This window comes from Simochromis diagramma, unplaced genomic scaffold, assembly GCF_900408965.1.
Source record: "Simochromis diagramma unplaced genomic scaffold, fSimDia1.1 OVJJ01000753.1, whole genome shotgun sequence".
NCBI classification, from domain to species: Eukaryota; Metazoa; Chordata; class Actinopteri; order Cichliformes; family Cichlidae; genus Simochromis; species Simochromis diagramma.
The window spans coordinates 12,765,498-12,789,724 of NW_024387523.1; the positions used below are offsets into that span (position 1 = coordinate 12,765,498).

General features: G+C 40.7%; 1 protein-coding gene across 1 annotated transcript in view; it reads left to right on the forward strand.

The window, feature by feature from the left end:
• gabbr2 (gamma-aminobutyric acid (GABA) B receptor, 2) overlaps positions 1-23,912 on the forward strand; it is a 183,723-nt gene extending 159,811 nt beyond the window's left edge. Inside the window, exons 14-19 of the mRNA XM_040021390.1 lie at positions 9,122-9,232; positions 11,592-11,816; positions 12,028-12,210; positions 12,589-12,718; positions 17,244-17,361; positions 20,119-23,912. Of these exons, the coding sequence (XP_039877324.1) occupies positions 9,122-9,232; positions 11,592-11,816; positions 12,028-12,210; positions 12,589-12,718; positions 17,244-17,361; positions 20,119-20,284 (933 nt within the window). The 3' untranslated portion in view covers positions 20,285-23,912. The remainder of the gene's footprint in view (positions 1-9,121; positions 9,233-11,591; positions 11,817-12,027; positions 12,211-12,588; positions 12,719-17,243; positions 17,362-20,118) is intronic.
• Positions 23,913-24,227: the final 315 nt, after the last annotated feature.

The following is a 24,227-nucleotide window of genomic DNA, read 5'->3' on the forward strand; positions in this document are numbered from 1 at the left end:
GATTAGTCCTCAAATGGGATTACAGGCTAGTATGAAAAAAGGAAGAAAAGGGGGTGGATGCTCAAGCAAGCAAGAGAGCAGAAATATTGAAATGCAGACAGACACATTTAAGTAAAGAGATCGCTTTATCTTCATTAGTGGGGAAGTGGAAAGGAAGAGGAGGAGACTGTCTTAAGAGGGATGGAAACTGAATGGTGAGATGTGAATTCTGTAGTTTAATGAAGATTAAAGACCGAACAGTTTAAAGCGTATGCATGTGTGGAGACAGCACAGAGGACAGAGAACTCGTGTTTCGTTATCTCTGTTGTTTTTTTCCCTCTTTCATTCCACCTCTACCTTCAGTTCTCCCTCTGAAGTGAGGCAGAATAATATCTGTGAAGATGCACTGGAGTGGAATATCCTAGTCACCCATCTGGTATGACTAGGACACTACAGTAAAACCCACACAAGCTCTTTCACCCAGTCACACACACACATATACACAGACGCGCGCTCATACAGTTATATGGTGTTCACATATACTGTGAAGGACGGCTGAGACCCACAACTTGGAGTGCCAGCGGCATGTTGCTGCCCTGCCACCATGCCCCCTCTGCATGTAGGTCAGCCTCTCTGGGCCACCCCTTCCCTCCCTCAGCTATCTCCCTCAGCTCCTTCCTGCCCTTCCCTGATGGCTTATTTTTTTCTATACTTCTGCTCATTTCTCATTCTCACACTGAGAACGTGCTGTCCTGTTTTCAGTAAGAGAGACCACAGTTTACTTTTGCTTTCACTCATGAGGTGGAGGGAAAGATTGTGTTATGGGTTAAAATGTGCCCCTCAAAACAATAACCCTACGTACTTATGAATGATGCAGTTCATATAAATGTGATACCAACTGTCCTGTTTGACATTTTGGGAAAGACACCCATCTCTGTTAGTACCACAGGGCTCGATTCTTGGACCTCTCCTTTTCTCTTTATACCTGCTCCCATTTGGTGCTATTTTCCAAAATGCCCCATATAACAAAATCCTTATCACCAATTTACACTAGGTATAAAATGGATCCTACTCTAAAGCTCAATACTCATATAAACACATTGGGGAAATGATTGCTTTATCCAGTTGAGGCTGGTGTCAAAAATCAACCCTTATCCATCCAAATGCAACCTTGAAACTCTAATACATTCTTTTATGTCTCGTCTCTTTTGCTGCATTGTGCTTTTTATAGAAATGAGCCAGCCCTCCATTGCTCACCTACAGCTTGTGCAAAATACCCATGCTTGATTTTTATCTGTTGCAAGCGCGCAAAAGCGCATCACTCCAGTTTTAGCTTCCCTTTACTGGCTTCTGTTTTTTAAACACATCTCTTAATGATCGCGTCTCATTTTAATCTGTCTGAACTGCTTGACCTATGTGTCCCATCTTGTTCTTCCTAAGATCAGCAGACTAGATGCTTTTACTGCTTCCAGTGTCGCAATGCAAACTCAAAGAGCTTTCACAGTTGCAGCTCCAAAACTGTTGAATGATTTGCCACTGTCATTCAGGCAGTCTCCTTCACTAAATCTTGCTTAAATACAGACTTTCACTCCCTGGCCTTTGACCCAGTGTGAGATGCTGACTGTGATTTTAAGTTACTCCTTTATTGTTTAACGTCTACAGCTCTTTGTGCCTCTTTATTTTTTACCCTCTGGCCTTTTATGTTTGGCGTTATTGTTCAGCACTTTGGTCAGCCCTGTTTTTGTTTTAAAAAGTGCTTCATAAATAAAATGGTATGGTACAGCATGATAAGGGCCTAGCCTCAGGATCTCAAAACTGAAGCTCAGGCAAGTTGCTTAAAACTGCATTTATACTGATGGCCAGCAGTAGGCATCCCCTCTGGTTACAAAGAGTGAACCAGAAAATGGTCACACTGCTTATCTGATGTGACCTCAGTACACACTGTCAGCTGTAAACAAGGTTAACTTTAAAAAGTGGAGATTCTCTGTGGAGAAAAAAGTGTTTCCAGCTACTAGCCAAAGAGCAAAAGTCAGAGTACAACTCAAGTATAAGTTAGGCCTAAAATTATCAGCCCTGGCTCAGGAGATAGAGCAGCTCCTCTGTCAGGCAGAAGGGCAGTGGTTCAATCCCTGCCTCCTCGTGTCCATGCATTGAAGTTTCCCTGGGCAAGAGACTGAGGCCCCAATGCATCTATCAGGGGGTGAATTTGTGATCGTTAGAATTTGCCTGATTCATAGAGTAAGAAAGAAAATCTATGTGAATAGATGAATGTGTCTTATAGTAAATCAGTATTCATACAGAGTAAAATGCACTATGTAAGAACCAGTCCATTTACCACTGATTTCTGTCTTTTAGACCCTGACAGATGACTTTTGTGCGTCATCCCATGTTTGTCATCTGACACTCAAGTGATGAGCCACATCAAGTGACACAGTCAGGTGCTTTGCTGCCACAGAACAGCAAAGTGCCTGATAACCTCAGGATAAGTGTGGAAATGTCTTTTATTAATCTCATCACCTCTGTGGAGAGGTGAGATGAGATTCAGAATTACAAGCTTTCAGCATCACTCTATTTATGGCAGTATGACAAATGTCTTTGTTACTGCGTGTTTGTTTCTTTTTGCAAAACACCGCATTGAAAAGCGGTCAGATAAAAAAAATATGCAATTCAGCATTGGCAATACCCTGCATTAATAAAACACACACGATACCCCCTGCTATTGTTTTAGATCTTCAATCTGGCTTTCTACTCTTTTTTGGATATAGTGCACATATGTGTATCTATTTAAAAATGTACGAAAAAAAAAAAGACATTTGGTGTATTTTTACACATACACTTAAATTTGGAGGGAAATGTAAGTATTACATTATGTATACAAGAAGGAAAATGGCAGATTTTAATGTGTTAAAGGCTAAAAAAGTTTTAAAAGTCAAATCCAACAGTTTTGACGATGGCTTTGTTTCTTGTTGCCAGTGTTACTGCAGTATCAGATCACAGTGCACAGTGTGAAAATATTTCTTTTTGGCTCCAGGTAAAATATAGAAAGTATAAGAATTTGATTGCCTAGAATCCAATAGTAACGACAGTTGCAGGCAGCCAACTGTTCCATTTAGGACATATAATAAAACTTGGAAAAAGTACGTTGGATAATGCAGGATGAATTCCAAGATGTTGTGTTTAAAGTCCTCCACTCAAAACTTGTGTTTTGGTTACTGGTGTGTCTGATGCATGTTCAGATGGTAACTAAAAATCATTTTTCTTATGAAAGTGCCAGTGACCAGTTTGGAAGTTAGTCCTGATCTTACGGTAGACTTACAAAAGTGTTGTGTGAAATGTTATATTGGGAATAGGCTTCCAGTGATGTGTCAGAAATCATCATTTATTCATGCAAAGGTTGACATCTGGCTTATGCATGGATCTGTAGTTGTTTCTGTTGTAGGATCTAGAAATAAAAGTTCCTAAATGGTCTCTCTTTTTTTGGCATGAACTGGTGTCATCTTCCATGTCCGACTAGCTGAGCTAATTACCAACTATGCACTGCTTCTTTCTGCTTGTCTAAAGGCCTTTACTGCTGTTCAAAATTTCTTAGGGGGTTCATGAAAACGGTCCTGGCTCTTTCTCAAATGAGTTCCTACAAATTACTCTGGCGCCAGGATGTCTTTTATCTTCTCATCTTTTTGCCTTCTGGGGTTTTTGATGTGGTTTTTTCCACCTGCCACTCTTCCAATTTCTCATGCTCCTTTTTTTCATGTCTTTTTCATTCATTCCTTTAAGCACCTACATCCTTTTCACTTATGATCAGTATGCTAAATACTTCCAGTTGATTTTTACACTTTCCTCAGTATGAAATAAACTATATTGCAGTATACATAGAACTTCCTGGGTATCTCCAAAAGCCATTTTAAAGCTATAATTGCACAAAAAAAAACCCAACTATGTTTTCATGTCTGAAAACAGTGTATGGCACACAGGATAATGTGTTTGTCTGACATCTCTATCCATCAGACAGCACAGTATCAGTGTTTCTCTCTCTGTCCCCGTGCCCAGGCAAACAGTTGGCTGGGCCGATTCCCTTGGCATCAGAAAGCCGTAATGCCACCCGCTGACGTGCAACACATTACCAATCACAAATCACAAAATCCAAGCAGTTCTATTATTACGAGATGTACATCATATAATATTGCTTGATGTTTTCAAATAAAGTTCAAATGTTCTAGTGTTATGTATGTATATATATATATATTTAATCTCTGCAGTAATCACAACAAAGTAATGTTAAAAAGGGATTAAAAAATGGCCACTGTAGACAGTTATCTTTTCACTAAATCCCATTTCCGGTGCTTTTCATGTCTTTTTTCCACCACAGTCATTTTCATCTCTTTTGCCCAACGTTACACTGACACAGACTGTTGCATTAGTCTAAAATTCCAGCCAAGAGACCTATATTATTTTTGTCCTCATCTCTCCCTCATTCTTTCACAGTGGTGAAAATCTCCTGCCTTTTAATGGCTGGTTTGAGGGATGGAGTTCTTCTGTTCAGTTTTTACCTAATAGCTCATTTCTACACACATGCATACACAGCGCACAAACAGCCAGAATGTGCACAAGTTGGCACCCACAGTGACATATGTTTCACACTGACACACCTCTGTGTGAAGTAGCTGCAGGTGACAATGAGTGAGCTCTCCACCTCCCCTCACATACTGGTCTATCTATTCTTGCTGTCCAGTGGGCCAGAGGGCGTGATACAGTCAGATCGAGATCCATATCTTAGAACAAGCCCCAGTAGCTCTACTTTTGGAGTCATGGGAAAACAGAAAGGCAGGATTCTCCATGCGGCTGTAGTTTTTGTCTGAGCTCTTTTCATCTTTTAAATGACTTCAAAGGAACATGACAGTATTTAATGAGGGTTTAGTGAACAAGTGAAATTTTCCAAACACATCATTCAGTTTAGGTTTTTGAAACCTTCCTTTCAGGCAGCTCTGTCTTTTAATTAATTCAGTTCAGTATAATAATCGACTTGGGGTGGGGGGGAATAGACTTCTTTTTGAGATAGATAATTCATCACAATGAGCATATTCATGTCTAGTTTTATTTTTGTACAAAGGCTCATCGTTGTTGCGTGGTAACAGGAAACTTCAGTCACTTGCTGAACAGAATCCCGTTCATAAGCTTAGTTACAGAAGCTGGAAGACGAAATGGCCAACAATAGGAATTTCTAAATTTAGTTTTGTGCTTTCAAGTCTGGTTTTTGCCACTTGTGCTAGTGTAGTAAGTGAGCTACGACAATAAACAATAAATGTTCATCCCTGTGCAAAACCATGACTTGTGTATCAGATAGTTGGAATCCTAATCTTTATCTCCACCTTTTCATAGCTCTTTCTGATTTCCTCAAGCTTTCCCTTTGAGAAAACAGGATCAGCATCATCTACTTCTCGATCTGTTCGTCCCCTTGATTACTCCACTTATTTCATATTCAATCTTTCCATCCATACTTCATGCTCCGGTCGTCTTTCCGTCGCACCCTTCGTTTCTTCTCCCCTCTTCTATCACTCCCTCAGTCGCTTCATCTAGATCCATCTCTCCATAGACAATCTGCCACCACTGTGCCTGCTGCAGCCCTCCCAGAGTGATCCCGTTAGAAGGCTAATGCTCTGAAAAATGACAGCGAACCGGCACTTTTACCACCATCACCACCGCCTGCCGCCAACAGCCCTGTTGCCTGGCAACTCCCCAGACAGCTTTTCTCCAAAAGGCGAGAACTCCTGTCTGCTCTGCTGCGATAGAGAGCCAAGCCTAATAAGCATTATATCTCATTTTGTCTTATCATTTAGTTGTTAGTGACACAAGTTTGCTCGGAGCTGCGACTATGCAAAGCGCGCCGATGCAGAATGCGTCTCTCGTAGTGAATGAATAAAATGATTTGCAAGAAGTGTGACTTCCTGGAGCATTGTTGTTGGAATAAGAGGCTGCTCAGCCAAAAACACAAATATACAAAAATGACAAAGATGCTGGAGAACGATGGAGTAAAGCTGTTCTGTAGAAAAGCTCTCAAGAGGTCTGACAACATAGATCAAACAAAACAACTTAAATCAAAGGTTCGTAATAAATATCTGACATTTAGGTTCATTTTTGTCTATTCAAGCTCGTCTCTGAATCCTTTAGATCCTTTACACTGAGCACAGCTGCATTGGTCGATAAATTAAAGTCAAAAGACACTAAGATACTTGCACTTTGCCGCATCTGTGCGTATTTAAATGTTGCCGCAAACAGTGCACTGCAACTTCATCACAGAAGCGGAACACAAGAGATACATAGAACGTATGCCAAGAGGCATTAATGGAGATGCTACATAATTCAGCTGCTGATTTGTACAAGTATAATAACACCATAAATTCCAAGGAGTTAGACAGTAAATGCTGTGAAATTACATCATACATCGCCTGTTATGTCGTGTTATCGAATTAAAATAATGTCTTAATCGATCTTAACAACTTGTCAGCGGTCTTTTCTAAAACGGAATGTAACATCGCTGACTTTATCTGCTGGTGTAATCAGCATTTGTCTTTCATGGGCGGCCGTTACGTAAATGTCTCAAGGCTTAGTCTTTACAGGCTGTTTACTGCTTGTGGATATTTGACATCAGAAGAACAAGGAGAAGGAGTGGAAAGTTAGATCAAAGGAGACTCATTGTTAGTTTTTTCACAGGCTTCATCAGATAATTTAAAACGTATTTTGCTGCTCTTCTTCTCCCATTAGTAAAGCCCCGGTAATTTTAGGATTTTGTTTCAATATAGATCTGACAGTACATAATTACAAAAATTGCTGAAAATGCTTCAAACATGTTGTCTTCTGTAAAAAAAAAAAAAAAAAAAAAAAAAGGAAAAAAAATGTATTTCACTTAAGCATTGTTTGTATCGTGCATACAAATACTGCCCTTCTCTGCGATGTAGTCAGCAGGTTGTAGATTGCTTGTTTTCATTGTTTAAAAACCGCATTACTTCCCATGACCGGAGATGAAACCAGTAACCTGCTACTGCCCTGCGACTTGGCAAAAACCAGGACATCTCATGCATAAGGGATGCACAGATATTCTCATGCTCACAGCATTACTAAGCTAAAAATAAAATGCAAGTAGAAGCTCCCTGTAGCTGCACGATGAAAATCTTAGGATTCCTTTTCCTAATTGTGGTTCCATGTAGAAAAGAAGAAGAAAAAAAAAAGCCTTTCTGTGCGTCATCTCCTGTCCCACTTTCCCGAGTGTCTACCTCTGATGGCTTTTAAAGCAGAAACCCCGTTCCATCAGTCCTTCACCTAAAGCTAACAAGAATCCAAAACTCAAGTCCCAGAATATTCTCAGACGCTTGCGACATGAACCACGCGGCTGCCACGGAAACTCTCAGAAGGGGTACGAGAGTGCTTCGACAAAGTGTGTGAACTCGCTGCCACCGAAGCGATCCTCAGTCTTCAGTATGTTTCTGCTTTGCGACATCAGAAGTTTTGAAGATTGTGGAGAAGTTGTTGTGGGGGGAGGGAAGGTTTGTGTCGTGTATTTTCTTTTTTATTTCTTTTTTTTTTTGCAAACCGTTTGCAATGTTTAACTAACTGCATATGTAATCCTGTGCAGAGCTGAACATTTGAAACAGAAAGAGCAGTGAAGAGAAGCTGAGTAGGGAACACTGTGGAAGTTGTATTTCTACGATAGAGGCATGGGAATAAAAGCTAGGAAACTGTACTATGATATAACTCGCCAAGGATACCCAGAAATGATGTGTTATGGGCCCATTTTCTTTTCTTTTCTTTCTTTCGGGTGAGTCAGGGCACCTTTTTAAGCACCAATTTCCCATTTTAAGCCATCATCCTATAGAGAACCACTAATATAAATTCATCAAGGTCATGAAGGGAGGCATGGATAGCTGTAATCTCCATTAATGCGAGCTGAATGGAGAATATTCATGTCAGAATGACAAGTGCACAAGGTATTTTGGGGTGTGTATGTGTAGGTGTGCATTTATGAATGGTTGAGAGCATTAATAAAAAATACAGTGTCATAGGTATGAGGATGGAAACGAGGCAATCTTTTCAGTGTATTTCTTTTCCCTTTGTTTACTCTTCTTTTTTTGTTTCCCAGGAATTTCGATTATAGACTACGTTTCGTGAAAAATGTTATTGGGTTTGCTTATACACACATACGCTCACACACCATCTGCTGAGACATTAGACATGTCTAATTGCGAATACTAAACATGCACACACCTGGAGAGCATCATGGCATTGTGCCCAGCCTCGCCCCAGGTGTCTCACAGTTGATATATTAGAGTGGCCTCAGATGAGTCCATGCAGCCAAGCTAATGCTCTTATTAAAGGCTTTTCAAAGGTAGCGAGAGGGGAAAAAGGGAAAGGGGAGGTGACGTGTTTTAGCGTATTAATATCCACCACAGGTGCTAATTTGCTCTGCAAGTCATTCGTGTCATGAGCTGTGGCGAAAGACAAGTGGAAGCGAAGAGAAAGCTGGAAGGAACGGAGAGACGATGGCAGGATTAAGAGATAGCGTGACGGAGACTGAGTGAGAAACAAGAAAGAAAGGAGGAGGTGTAAATCACATTAATGAATAAGCTTCATTAGTTGTGCCCATTAGCATCCTAAGCACAGATTAATTTAACTTTAGCTGACTTTGGAGAGGCCCAGTGGCCGTGATGGGGAAACAGTTTGATTTCACACCTGGATAGCTGATCACAGACACCCTGAATTTGCAGGAGCATTGGATAGTCTGTATTTCCTTTGTGAAATAAGCCACAAAGCGAAAACTAATGTGAGAACAGCCGAAAGGCTCACTGAGGGCTTTCTTTATTTAGAGCTTATTTAGAGTGTTTCTCTGTTGGTTTTATCATTTCTTCCAGTGACAGTGTTTGTCAATGCAATAGCAAAGTGGGTGGCACTCGCCTTGCCGTCACAGTTAAATGTTGTCTTCCAACATGTCGGGTTAATGTTTTGAAGGAACCAAAACAGCAATCTTTTCCTACTCATAACCAGGCGGTTATGAGTTAACAGCAATGTTTCAATCTCTGGGATGAGATTGGTACTTTTGTGGGAGCTGTACTCAGTTTTTTTTTTTCTTGTCTATTTGTTGTTTTGTCAACAGGCCGACCCCCAAGGCCGAGACATTGCCATCCGACCCTTCTTGGAGCACTGTGAGAACACCCACATGACCATTTGGCTGGGCATCGTCTATGCCTACAAGGGGCTACTAATGGTGAGAAAACAGGATTTCGTCAAATGTAAAGATTGATCTGCAGATGTGTCTGCTGATGTGGCTTGGATTTTCTTTTGCAATCTATCTCTAGTGTATACTTTACATTTACCAACAAGTCTATATAAAACACCTTTTAATCAGGAAAAACAAAGCAAAGTGCAGAAGGAACAAGAGTCCCTCTTCCATTTTGGACAGACATGCAATAGATGATTAGGACAAAAACACAATTTTTGTAATTTCGCTTCTGTACGCCACAACACTGGATTGTTCCTCAAACAATGAACATGTGATTGAAGTGCAGACTTTCAGCTTTATTTTGATTTTTTTCCCTAAAACTTTAGGTGAATATTTTGGAGGATCAGGAAGGACCCTTCTCTCCAATACAAAGACCTGGAAAGAAAACAATCTTCAATAACACAGGAGAAGCTTTGATTAAAAAAGGGGGAGGAAATGAGAGTGGATAATGGCTTCCTTTTTTCCTGACTTTATACTTTCCTTAACAGTTTCAGAAAACGGATATGACAGATTTTCTCATCTAACTCTAGAGAAGCTGAATGAAAGCACGCAGTTTGCAATATGTCAAGCTACTTGTTTCATTTGCACTTGTATGAGTTTATGGTATGACTGCCTCTTTTTCTAACTGCTACTGATTTAACACTTACAGACATTAAAGTAAATTTCTGTTTGTTTCTTTTGTTTTTGTTTTTTGGATCAGCGATATTGAGTTACTTTAGACTAAATGGTTTTCCTCAGTGATTTCATTTGAAAAATCTGTGTTACTTTAAGCTCATCAGCAGAGCTTCAAACTCTGAATGTGTAGTTATTATCAGCTAGCTAATAGCTAGATAATATGTGCTTTAAAATCTCCATGAAGAAGAAGAAACTGTATAATGCCTGCCACAAAAAGAGAGACACTGGAGATAGACCATTAAAGATAAGTGTGCTGCACATGTCCAGCTATACAAACACACAGTCAAACATTCATTCCAAATGGAAAAACAAGACCCAAAAATATTGGGGAAAAGCTTAAAGAAAAAGCTAATCTTTAAAACAAACCACAGATTCTGCTGATCTAATTCAGCTGTTACAAAGTTTAAGAAAACCTCTGTGGTCACCTCTAGTTTTAAAGTAAGAGCTTGGAACAGTTAAAAGACTCTGATCGAATAATCGAAGAGGCCAACTGCTGGAATAAGGTCTCAGCAGGTCTGCCTTATAGCAAGGAGCCTGGCTATGAAGGGCTTTGTATGCTATTAACAATATTTTAAAGGGAATTCTGAATTTCCACGGAAGCCAGTGAAGGGCAGTAAGGATAGGAGTGATGTGTGAGGGCTGAATAGTTTTTTTTAGCAGCCTAGCTGCTGCATTTTGGACTACCGGTAGTTAAAAATGGGCTAGGGCTTGCTGAAGGACGCATGTGAAAAGGGAGTGAGTTGCAATAATCAAGACTGAAGAAAATGAAAGCATGTACTAAATGTTCCTCATTATTAGGTGTTAGTAAAAGCTAGATTCTGGTGATGTATGACTCATCTTAAGCAGATTGAAAGAATACAGAGTAGCCTGGCTAAAAATACTACCTAAAAGTTCCCAAAAAGGAAAGATGGAAGGAATGAGGAGATGGTAGAGGAATAAGCCAAGAGACTTTCTTGTAAAATAATAAGACAGGAACAAAGAAGTTTAGCAGTACAGAAAGTTAAAGTGATGTAATTGACAGGAGCCGTCAACTCCACGAGGCACCGAGAGGTACAGCGCAACACCAAAACGTTTATGGCTTGAGTCATCCCTGCTTTTACATGCATGCAAACTCACATATGGACACATACAAGTACACTGCAGCCGTACCTGACATCCACATGCTCGCACACCTCAGGTGCACTAAGCCTCGATGACTGCTCTATTAATTCTTCTGCTTGTCATTCCACAAACTCTGATTTAGACTTTGAATAAGCAGGCAGGCCCTCTTACACAGCTCACTGTGAATTATTCAGCAGTCTGCTGCTGCTGCAACAAACAATTCACTCGCACATAAAATTTTCCAGACGTGAAACTAACTGCTGTCTCTTTAGATTGTATCTCAGCCCTTTACCACGTCATCATATAATGAAGTTTATTTTTGTCTGCTTTCAGCTAAGTGAAATTACACAACCCCCACTCCATGAACAATCAGAAATAAATTAAGAATGAATAATTCTTCTGAAAGACCTCAGACAGAAATGTAAACAAGCAGGAGGAAAATGAGAGCTGCTGATGGAGAAAGACAAGTCCAGACTTTCTATGACCAAAGTCATTCATTTGTTCTCAGATCTTTGTGTGATCTTCTCTTAAACATAACTCATATTCTTCCTTTTCTCTTCTCTTACAGCTGTTTGGGTGCTTTCTGGCATGGGAGACCAGGAATGTGAGCATTCCCGCTCTGAACGATAGCAAATATATAGGAATGAGCGTGTACAACGTCGGCATCATGTGCATCATTGGCGCCGCGGTGTCTTTTCTGACGAGGGACCAGCCCAATGTCCAGTTCTGCATTGTAGCGCTGGTGATCATCTTTTGTAGCACCATCACGCTCTGTCTGGTCTTCGTTCCCAAGGTCAGTTTTTATAGGACAGAGAGGGTGTGCGTGTGTGAGCGTGGCTGAAAGACTCTGCAATGACATAAACTAGAGCTTTTAATTATCACTCAGCTAAGTCCTGAAAGCTGAAAATGCAGCGTAAACAGTTAGGTGTTGATTTTTTTTGCACTCATGCAATTTTAGAGTGCGAGAGTGCAGCTGTGACTAATGCCCATAACTCCACTTTCAGCTAATTACGATGAGAACAAACCCAGACGCAGCCACCCAGAACCGCAGATTAAAGTTCACCCAGAATCAGAAGAAAGAAGACTCCAAGACCTCCACCTCAGTCACCAGCGTCAACCAAGCCAACACTTCTCGACTGGACGGCCTTCAGACTGATAACCACCGCCTCCGTATGAGGATAACAGAGGTCAGCCAGTTACAGCTTCTTTGTTTTCATCTTTTAACCATTCATCACCTTTCAGACAGGACAGCGGTGCAGTGGGCACAAAGAGTAAATGTTCTGTTACACTGACACAGAGTGTCATTTATAAAAGATTTCTTTGACGATTTCTTCATCATTTTGGCAAAGTAGCATTTGCAGCAGTCAGTCACACCCAGACAAACCTTAATTTAGGTTCATTTCTGGCTGATAACCTCACAGTGTGTAAGCTAGGCTGTCTGTGGATAATTAATGAAACCTTGGTGTGAAACAATAGTTAAGTGATGGGTGAGAATGTACTTACTTTAAGTGATCAACTGTAATACTCAATGAACTAACAGAAGATTTTTTTTTCTGGGTAAAAAGTTGGACAAAGAGCTGGAGGAAGTGACCATGCAGCTGCAGGACACGCCGGAGAAAACTCCCTACATTAAACAGAACCATTATTCGGATGCCAACAACATTCTCAGCATACGCAACTTTACAGATGGCAAAGGTGAGATACTCGCTGCATGCTTTCATTTAGCCCTGGTCAACTACTGCCATACTGTTTTTATAGCTCTGTTTTTATATCTGTCTGACAATAAGCATTTGAGGCACATGGGAAATATTCCATATTAGTGAAAAATTGTTTCACTCACAGAACCATCTGTAGCAGGGGTGTCAAACCTAAAGCCAAGCAGCCAGAATCGTCCCTGATCCAGCCCACCGGACATTTTTGGAAAGTGTAAATCATTCACAGTAAAATGAATGATTAAATAAATAAATAAATAAAATAGGGCGTTTTATAAGAATTTACAAAAAAATCTCTGCTGTATGATTACAGGACAGTTTGAGCAATGAGTTACCAAAACATTTTCTGTAATTTACACTGCAAAAAGTCAAGCTGACAGATTTCTTTGATTTTCTACAGCAGCCTTTTTTTTTTATCATTTAAAAAAAACTGAGGTGCGCTGAGATGAAAGTGCACCACTTTTTCATATATTGAGAAATCTCAGAGATTGAATGTGCAGTTAAACGACTTTTCAGTGACAGAAAGTGGAGTTTGAGCGGTTTGGCCTATTTAGGATCAACGTAGGCTCTAAGAATCCGATGATGTGAAATGAGTTTGATATCCCTAATCTGTAAGTCACTTTAAGAGGCCACGCCTCTTTACACAGTGGTGCCACTATAGTGCATGAACTAGTTAGTTATTTAAAAAAACGAACATTAATCATGAAGCAGGAAATAAGCTATAGAGATCAAAACTGCTTTTGTTTAGTTCTGTTGTAATTTATGCACTTTGATATCATGTTGTGATCGTGCACTGTGCTAGTATCATTTTGTGGTTCCGTTGTGTTTCACATTAGCGAGTGTAATTTACTTTTTAGTGGTTTGTATCACAATTTCAGGACTATCATAAAATCCTGAACTGGCTTCAGTTTCAAAGTAATCCTCACATACGTTATCTAATACTAATTCTTTGCCACCGTTACGGTGCATTTCCATATTCAGTGGTTTTAGTAAAGGATTTTAATTCTGCTTTCAGAGCAGCTGGATGAAGGAATATCTTTCTTTTTTTCCCATTGCTGGAGCACCTGTCAGCACGAGGGACACAGGAGCATCTGTGACGTCTGTAATGAGTCATGAGATTAGCTACAGCACCTCAGTACACGTATGCTCCACTGCTGTTTGTCAAATTTAGCACATATTGTAGTCACACGTCATTCTCGCCTCACTTTCAAACCCTGGTGTACACTCGGTTTTATACCTAATTATTTCTTGTTTGGGGCGTAGTTTAGTGTCTGTGAAACAAAGTCGAGAACCAGATAAGACTAAAGAAAAGTTTGGGAGCAGGTGAGGTGAGTCATCATCGGGCGAGACTAGTAACACGAAGAGCAAATCCTAATTTGCTGGAATATAAAGATGCATGTCCCATCAGTCCTCCAAACTTCTGCCTGTGCTGTTTAAACGATGCATGTATGGCAGACATTATGAAGTCTGCTGCCTCAAATTGAATCAGCGAATCGTTACAGCCCAGCAGCGTCGCTTTGCATTAGGCACCATTTTAAGAGTCGCAGAGTGACGCTGATGTACAGCAGCCGGATCCAGCGTGTCTGCTGCACACGCCAGCACAAAGCTGCTCTCAGGGGTGTCTAATGGATCTGTCTGAGCTCGGGAAGGTAAAAGAGCACAACAGCTGCGCTCATTCTGCCAATTGGGAGCAGAGCGTGTTGGAATTGTTTGAGAAGTTCCTCATCTGTGAAAGTTCATAGTTACGCAGTGAACTGATGGCTGTTAATGAGCACATTCACACAGAAATGTGTGTAATGCTTCTTTTTGTGTGTTTTAGCGTATTCTCTGCCCCTGCCTTTTGTGTTTGTGCTAAAATAAATGTACGCCCTCCTGTCTGAAACTAAATATAGTTTGGCTTTAAAATTACTTGAAGTTATTTATTGATATTATATGACGGTGCCGAGGATACAAGGATAGATTTTATATAGATATGTGATTGTGGCTGTTGAATATGGAGCTGTCAGGCAGGAGGAAAAGAAGATCACAGAGGAGATTCATGGATGTATATAAGGATGGCTTTGGCTATGGCAATTTTATTTATGTAGCACATTTCTTTGAAAACAGCAACTACAACAAAGCAAAGAAAATCAACATCTATTACGTGTCAGCCTGGGTCAAAAAAAGTTTTGATTCTGTTTTTGAAAGTATGCAGAGATGCAGCTTGTTTCAGAGGTGGGGTGAGATGGAGGCAAATGGTCTGCTGTGGTGATCCCTAAAGGGAGCACCTGGAAGAAAAACACTAGTGGTGGCAGAGATGAAGCAGGTGGAGACCTGGACAAAGATCTCTGGTGGAAATGGAGTGGAGGTGGGTCACACAAATGAGACTGAACAACAGCCAGGACAGAGGCTGATTGGTTCACAGAAAGTTACCCAAAGAATGATTGGGCCAGTGTGATGATGACAGAGTTAAGTTTGACAGTGATGTAAGGAATAGAGTAGCAGCTTGAACACCCAGGAATTCAGGCAGATGAGGGGATACAGTGTGAATCTTCCTTACTGAGCTTATTTTAGTTTGTCTATTTTAGCATGCGTGGTTTCAAAGGTCAAATCAATGGATCCCACAGTGTAGTTCAATTCATAAAAAAATGCATCATTTTACCTGTTGTTTTACACTTGCTGAGGAAAAAAATCTGTCGAAAGTGGAGGCAGCAGCTGGCAGCTGACATCAGGTTCAGTGTAATGAAGTAAAATTCAGATTGTGTGGGCTCATAAAACTGGGTCTATTTTAAGACACAGCCTTTTCTAGTGCTTCCTCGCTTATATCGTCAAAGGAGCCCAATAAATTAGATATGTCAAAGAAGATGTAGGTTATTGGAAATAATTTCTTTTAAACCTTTCAAAAATTAAAAGATGATCAAAGTATATATGAAAAAATAGTTTTCTCTAAATGAGAAAACATTTTTATGTTTGGGTTACAGCGTATCAGCTGCTGGGTTGCTGAAATTCTCTCTTATGGAGACAATAAGAAAGAGAGAGCGCGCGTAAGGCGCTGCTCACAAAAGTCAGCCTGACACACGTTCTGACAATAAAATCACAGGTAGTTAAGCTTCCTTTAAAGATCATCGGCACATAAACTTTTCCCAGCTTCATTCTACTTATGCTTGACGGTCATCATCATCATCACCACTGGCTTCTAACTGTAGTCATCAGTATTCATAAGAGAGCTGGTCTAAATGTATTGGGGGCTGTGAATGAGTGGCTGTTATAAGGGAAGAATGCTGTGTCAACAGCGATTACGCTCACTCACAAAGGGTGAGACGCGACACTCCACCTCTCCCTCGCTCTAGCTGTCTTCATGAATATGTAGAAGCACATGGCGATGCTGGAGAACACCAGGAGATGACAGTTAAGGTGCGGTTTTCTGACAGGTTGACAGCCATGGCCTGATTTTAGCATGATAAGTTAAATGCTGTTATGTATAGATTAACAGCACTGAAAGAAAGACAAAATCTTTTATACTTTACAGTGTTTTTGTTTTGTTTTTTTACTTGTGGAATATTTGCGAATTTTCAGGCTTTAAATGCCATTAAATTATTTTTTCATTGAAACATTTTCTTGCCCTATGATAGGACGGTACGCAAGGAGTATTTGCCTGCTTTTCACCTCACAAGATCCAATTATTCCCGTTTGAATTAATTCTTCCCAGGTTTAAAACCATTAGATATACATTTTCTTTCTCTTCCAGTCCCGTTTAAGAAAGAAGACGGCTCATGTGGTGCTACTTAATGCAGCGGGAGTGTTTTTCTCCCTGTTGTAAAGAGATAGCCTTAGATTACTGGCACTCACAAACAGTAATGTTTTGGTGGCTGTGTGTTTGGTGGTAGAGCACTTAAGCCTCAGTCCTCAGGGCCAGTGGTTTGAATCCTGGCATCTTCAGCTGGTGACTCAGTGCACTTGTTCTGTTGTGATATCACCCAGTCCCCACTTCTGAAATGAATCTGGTCCAAGTGTTAGCGTCCACTTTCAAAGTTTGAGCAAAACAGGTTTGTTTTTTGCATCTCTGTCCAAAACATAGTCTGACTTGTGTAATTTGTCTAGCATGCAGATAGTTGAGCGAGAAATTTTTGACTAGTTTTTTTAGCCATTTTCACCTGCTCCTTTTGAACTAATCTGTAACGCTAGTCTGCACATCATGCGAAGGCGGTCTCTTCATACTGAATGTCAACACACTTGGTTTAACTTCTTAGTGTGAATGAAGCATATGCAGTGAGCATGCACATCTGAGCTGACATGATCCTTCACAGACTAACTTTGCTAGGTGTGTGTTGACATACAATACACACCTAGCATTAGCTGATTTATTAGCATTTGTTGCTATTTTTTGCATGGTTGGAAAGCCCAATGTCAGGACTGAAGGCCAATGCCTTATTTGAAATCCTGGTCATTTTCAACTTACACTGACAAAATATGACAGTCCAGGTGACAGCCTGCAATTTTCTTTATTGTCTACACATGTTTTCATGCAGATGGAGAAAAGTCGATACTGAAGAACCACCTAGAGCAGAAACCACAGGCGCAGTGGGGCTCCATGGATCCTTCCAGAATAAACAGAGGTCCTCTCGAGGATATCAACTCACCAGAACAGTGAGATCTCCCATTTCCTTAGCCCCTCTACTCCCGTGTCTCTCCCCCTTTTTCCCTCTGTCTTGTCAGCTTTCTCATCAGACGACATGTCACATGTAGCACAACCACCAGCAGCTCTCAGGCAGTTGCTCTGGCAACAGAGCCTTATGAAAGCATGGACTGGCCCTCTACTTTTCTCTCCCACGCAACGCACATACCATCAACCACCAACTTGCATATCACCTCACAGAGTGCAAGTGTATTCTCCAAGTATGCTGAACGTCCTGCAGCTTACTTACAGCCGGACACACAAAAACACGCATGTCCATTTTGCATACATATACACTCAGGTAATTGATTTGTTTTCTCAACTTTTAAAGGAAGATGAACTCTCAAAACATTCAAATGCAGATCTGCATTCACTTATTATTCATAAGGCAGCAAAGCTGAGGGATGTCAACTTCATCAATGGGGAGGGGGGGGGGACACTTCATGCATCATTGAGAAGTTTCCCTCCCACACACGTTTAACCAGAACCAGGAGAAGAATGCAGGATGTAGAGGGATGGATGGATGAAGAAAGCGGAGACAAGAGGCAAGGAGGATACAATGCAGAGGAGAGGGCAGTTACACAGAGAAGATGTTTAAAGAGAAAAAATATGTTTAGATAGAAAAGAAAGGCAGAGATAAGAAGGAGGGGAGAAAGAAGAAGGTAGAGACTCGCAGAGGCTTATGTAACCACTGATTTACAGCTCGCATTGGAAGCAGCTCTGAAAATAGACAGGGAGGAGAACAGAAGTAAAGGAACACTTGGAGCTGTTCCCATGCCACATGAATGTTTGATCACATGGAGGGAAGAGAGATGAAGGGAGAGAAAGAGAAGAGAAAGAAGAGACAAATATAAATAAGTTACAAAAGAGTTATGAATAGAGAGAGATCGAGCTGTATAAATATTTTGTGGCATGAAAAATGCAGGCGTGTGTTATTGTGAAGTGTAGCACCCGTGTCCTATATGATATTCCAAAAAATATCCCGAAATTCCTTCATAAGCTGTTGTGTTTTCATCACATAAAGTAGAACGGGTCAGAATAACTGAAAAGGCCTGAGGACCATTAATATTTAAGTTTTCCTAATTAAGACATTTTACTACGTTTAATGCAGAACAAGCTTGAATCTTATTAGCCCCTCTTAATTTTTTACACAACCAAATGCTTATGTAACTTTCTTGAAAATGGCTGGCAGTGGCAATGGCTCTGGCGAGGTAGGGTGCAAACTGTCACACCAGGCGGAAGCATGAAATGTTCTTTTACGTCAGACGATCCCAGAAGCGACGGTGGAAAGAGGAACGGTGGATTAGGGGCTTAGTAAGAAGAAGAAGCTAGAGAGGAGGATGCTAAAGAATACACAGAAAACAATTAAAGAAATTGCTGAAGGCTTGTGGGAAGCTGTGCAATGCCAGATGCCAGTCTTTTATGATCCATCTTTTCTGTTCGCTATGTTCAGTTTCTCACTGTAACTTGATATGTGTGAAAGTGTGTAGCGAACATTTTAATAGTAAATCGAGCAAGACCATTGCATATGCCACTTCCAGACTGTGACAAAATTGTTGTATTGACAGCAACACCCAGCTCATATGGCCATATTGCTAAAACACAGCATTTTATTGAAGCCTTTCCAGGATCAGATCTGCCTGAAAGAGCTCCATTGCTAAAATTAATGAAAAATAAGATGCTTACTACTTAGTGAGGAATTCAATTGCGTCACTAGCTTTATGGCTAATGTGTTAATTAATTTGTGGGGGAAAAAACTGCTGCGGTTGGTGCTGATAACCTGAGATGAACTGAATTTAGCTCTGCATATCCCATATGATGCTCAGATAAATCATGCAAGAGGAATCACTAAAAGCAGATGAAGTGCACTGTCCGGGGCACAGCTGCGAACGCACATTTGAACTTACAAAGACACTAATTTGCAAATGACAAATACTGACTCGGAACTCTGGCAGAGGGTCAGCAAGAGTAAAAAAGGGTAAATTCATTATTAGAAGCAAAATGATCCAGCCCTGGTTAGATTTATACAACAAAGCGATCCAACGTGATAGACAGACACATTGGTTCTCATTTATTAATATATGTTACGCAAAATTACCATCAGATTTATGAAACGTATGTTCTCACCACTGTGGGTATGTCAGTAAATCAGAATCATTCTGAACCAACAGACTTGTGCAATCTGATTATCGTCTCCATACTGCTACGCCCTGATATTTCTATATACGGAAATACGTTTACCTTCAGGAAAAGACAAGAAATTGGTGACGTTGCGAGACGTTGCGAGAGAGAACCCTGCACTTGTGAGGCACGAAAGAAACAGAAAGTCTGACTAAAGAAACTGAAACAGCTGTGTGCAAAGAAAAGGCACAGCTCTACAAAGAGTTTCCATGAGATTCCAAATAGCATTTCCCCAGAGACACTCACTGTGACTCATGTGGGAGAAAAAAAAGCTTGGGCATCAAAGTTGACATGAAAAAAGGCAAACAGATTACAAGAAAAAGAAGAAAGCAGGTGGAGGACAAGGAGCGTGTGATCTGTCAGCCCGAAATAACAAATTCAAGTCAGTGAAAAAAAAAATCCACATTCTTCAGCATCCATGGGATATGCAAAGAAATTATATTGTAAGTAATGACAAGAAAAGAAAGAGCAGACTACTGACTATAACATAATACTTCAGTAAATGTGCTGTAATCACTGACATTGTTCCTTTCCTTCTCTATCTGCAGCATACAGCGTCGACTGTCTTTGCAGCTGCCCATCCTCCATCATGCCTACTTACCTTCCATAGGAGGGGTAGATGCTAGCTGCACCAGCCCCAATGGCAGCCCTGGTTCGAGCCCAAGGCACAGACACATGCCCCCCTCCTACCGGGTAATGGTCTCTGGCCTGTGAGCTTCATTCACTCCCCCACCTGGCTCTTTGCAGAGGAGACATATGTGATTCTTTTTTTCTACAATAGACTGATATCATCAGCGTAAGTGCGTATTTTGTCTCGGATCAAGGAGGACAGGGAGAGAAGGGAGGGGGGAGGGGGGTTCACTCTTCATACCTCTTCACCTTGGTCTTCTTGTAAACTGATATCCTCAGTCAGGATGGGGTATGAGGAGACAGAGTGAGCACTGGATGACCCTTAAAAACTCCTTTAATTAACATCCCCTTGTCCATTTGCCCCCCCGCCTGCCTAGGCATATACACATATGCACAGTCAAACACAGATAGGCTATATACAAATACACACACATGCACAAATATAGCGACACCCCAATAGCTGTGGTGGACCAACCCTAATGATGTGTAGCCTTATCTGCTTCAGAGGGGATTGTCTGTTTCTGTTCCTAATCTGTTGTATGTATGTGCTCGCAGCAACACGTGAGTTTGTCATCTAACTTGAGTATTTCACTGCTTCAGTGACTGGATAATGGTTTGGAGATGAGGAATCTGCAAAATCCAACAAAAGGAAATCATCAAATTTACTGCTTTACCCTTTCCCAATCTTGTCCAGACATGTAAATATCATCATTTTTAACATTGATGTACTGTAAGCTTTGTATATGCTGTGAATGGACAATTAAGTTGGTTCTAAGCGTGAGGCTTATAACAGAGGCAGGTAGGCATGACAATTTCAGATGAAAAGCGTATAAAACATGGCATCCTACAAATTAGACATATGTATGAGAGATATAGATTTTTGTGTAACTGTTAATCAATTAGCTTGTGGGCAGCAAAGTAAGATACATCAAAGTCTGAGTCACCAAATATCAAAATGCACCAGTGCCCATTTTTTGAAATTTAAGCAACTTGGTTCTTTTTTTTATTTTTATTTTGTTTTTTCCACTTTGCTTATCTGTACTGCTGTTTTTTGTTTTCATCAGAGATTTCACATCAGACTTTGCATAAGCCTTCATATTTTACAGTCTGCTCAATATGTCTTCAGAAAGCATGTTATACAGAATATCAGTGCTATGCCTTTTAAAAAAGTCTCAAAGGCTGCGTATGTTAGAAAATAGAACGCCATGAGAGTGTTCCACAGATGTCTTTTATGTGTGTTAATACGCCAAGAAGTGCACACGCAAAGACACGCTCATATGAGAGCGCCTCATGAGATCGGGTGCTTTTCAGACACTGCTTTAGTGACGGGCCTGGTCTTATTGATCCCCACAGATTGGTCTCCATAGACTGTTAAGGTGTCCGTCCGATCTAGCCCTTACAGCTAACCGGCACAGTTAAGGGCGATGGGGGAGTCAATGGCACAAAAAAAGGCACAAGACTCTGAAATGAATAAAAAGCTGCTTTGTCAGAAGAGATCAAACTCGAGAAGTGATGGTGGAAAGGATGTAGGTTTTCCGGTTCCACAGCTAGTCTGGATTAAGCGGGCTGACCTGAATTTCCATGAGTGGTAGTAAAGACAGTAAACACAAGGGAGTCGCAAGTAATAAGCCCCTACCGACTGTAGCTTACAGTTCCAAGACGGTGATGCCGCCACTGCTGGACACAGTGATACAGCACAGACACAGGGCTTTCTTCACAGATAATATCGAGTGTCATGAAAACCCACTTCACACTTAGCAACAGTGAACATACCTCAGTTGCTATGGAAATGTAATGTTCAGTGCCGCTGAACCGCATTGAGCACAACGGTCATCGACAGTTTTTTGTAAAACTTTCCTCATGCAGGAGAAAAGCAAGCAATGACTCCGGACAAACAAAGGACTTTTTTATCGAGCGTGAGAAGGTTTGTCCTCAGCATATTGTTTCACCATTGGTGTCTTGGTTTTTAGTTTTTAAGGCGTTTGTTGAGCGCTGTGCCTGTTGTCTTATATTGTAGCCTGCAGGACCCACAGTACATACACAGTGTGGTAAATGCGCTGACCCACAACATTGGCCGCACATCTGTAAAGTGTACAACGTGTCATAGATTAATTTCAATTCCATGCCTCGGTGAACGGGACAGTTTGGGAGTACTTGGCAAATACTCCACCTCAGCTGGAGTGGATCTCTCCTGCGACCGAGTTGGAGCAAGAGACAACCAAGCAGGGACCCGCCTGCTATGGGGACATATCACAGGTGACTCCCCCCCTATGAGAGCTCCTCCCCTTCCAGCCCCTGCTTAGTACAGGAGCGGGGAAAACCCTGAGCACAGATACCCAAGGAGTCACAGCTTCTCCTGCACCTTTGCCAACCAGAGAATCACGATCACTTGACAAGTGAGTGAGAGACATTGTCAGAGGGTTGGTTCTTCCTTCAGGAGATAAAACAAACCAACCGCACATTTTATATATTACATTAAATGTGATTGTGTACAATTTGCTGATACCCTGATGATGGTGTCCATGTATGGAATATTTGGTATTTGGCTTTCTCAAGACGGCATGAAATAAAATGTATAATTCACAGAGTTACCTCTGTTTTTGCAACTGTTGTGACAAATCCACTCTGTAGTTTCATCCTCTCACCTGCGATTTGGTTTTACGTGTATTTGCTCATGGATTTAGGTTCTCTTAACCTGTTTGATCAGCTCACACACGTCAATGCCAAGATTCTCAGTGGGTAAACTCAACATCATCATATCGAATATGCTACTGGTTTAGCAACAATTCACCGAGGGCAATAAAGTGAAAGTAGTAGCAAACGATCAATCTTAATAAACCACTCCTGGCATTTACCAAATTATCAAATTACTTTTTTTTCCTTTTAGTCCATTCAAAAATACCAAATGCAGATCATCAGTTGTTGTTCGATATATTTTGTAAGGTGCCCTGATTTTTATTCTTTTATGAACCATTTCAATTCTTTTGAACATGAATGAAAAACTGTTCAGCAGATGCAATCGTGGAAGGTCAAGGGCTCATAAATTCCTGTAATGAATAACATCATGCTGATGATTTGTATTTGCCACAGGTCTTTTAAGTTTGAAGATCAAAGTGACATGTACGTATATATATTATATCGTTGTATGTGTCATCATCAGGGTTTCTGGAGAACACAAAACATACATGTCCAAAAATATAGTAATATGACAAATATATTAAGTGGAACAACACAGAGGTCCATACTGTTACTGTTTTGTCGGTTTGATATGTGGTATCACATGGCATTAAGTTCAATTAAGAGTTTAAAATGATAAACAAAACCTATGTTAAATGCAACATGTTTAAGAGGGGCAATAAATTGTTTTCTTATTACAGAAAGAATAGAGAACTATATATATGTATATGTAAAGATCTTTACGTACATTTTCATTTTTACATAGGAAAATGTTTCACAAAATGCCACAAGGATACTTGGAAGTCATTTTTTTTAATTTACAGTATCTGTAACTATGTTATGTACAGATGAGGTCTAGATATGAAGAAGTTGTATAAAATAAGTATCACACTTGGAACACCTGAACATTTTTGGAGCCATTAGTTGTTATGGGGGGGACTTTGGAGAAAAAAAAACATTCTTCTTTTGTTGTCTGAATGTTATGGACAGCCTTTACTTTTCACATCATCATTAAATAAAGTGAGACCGAAAATCATGTATTGGTTGTTTTTATCTTCGTGCATGTCTTGGATGTGGTACAATTACAGTTTTATGGTACAATTTTGATTTAAAGGCAGATCAGTGGTGAAATCAGTTTATGCTTTTAGACAGAGCGTTCTCACTCCCGAGGCGTAACATGTCGAAGTTTTGTCACGTCCCGCGGCGTTCCTGAGGAACGCGAAAGGAGACCTTCGGCGTTCTTATGGTACGCGGCGGGTTATGGCTGGAATTCAGTGCAATGACGCTCCCGCGGTAGTAGACGTTCCAGCCTTGTATTCCAGCCCTAAACCTAACCTTATCCCTAGCCCTG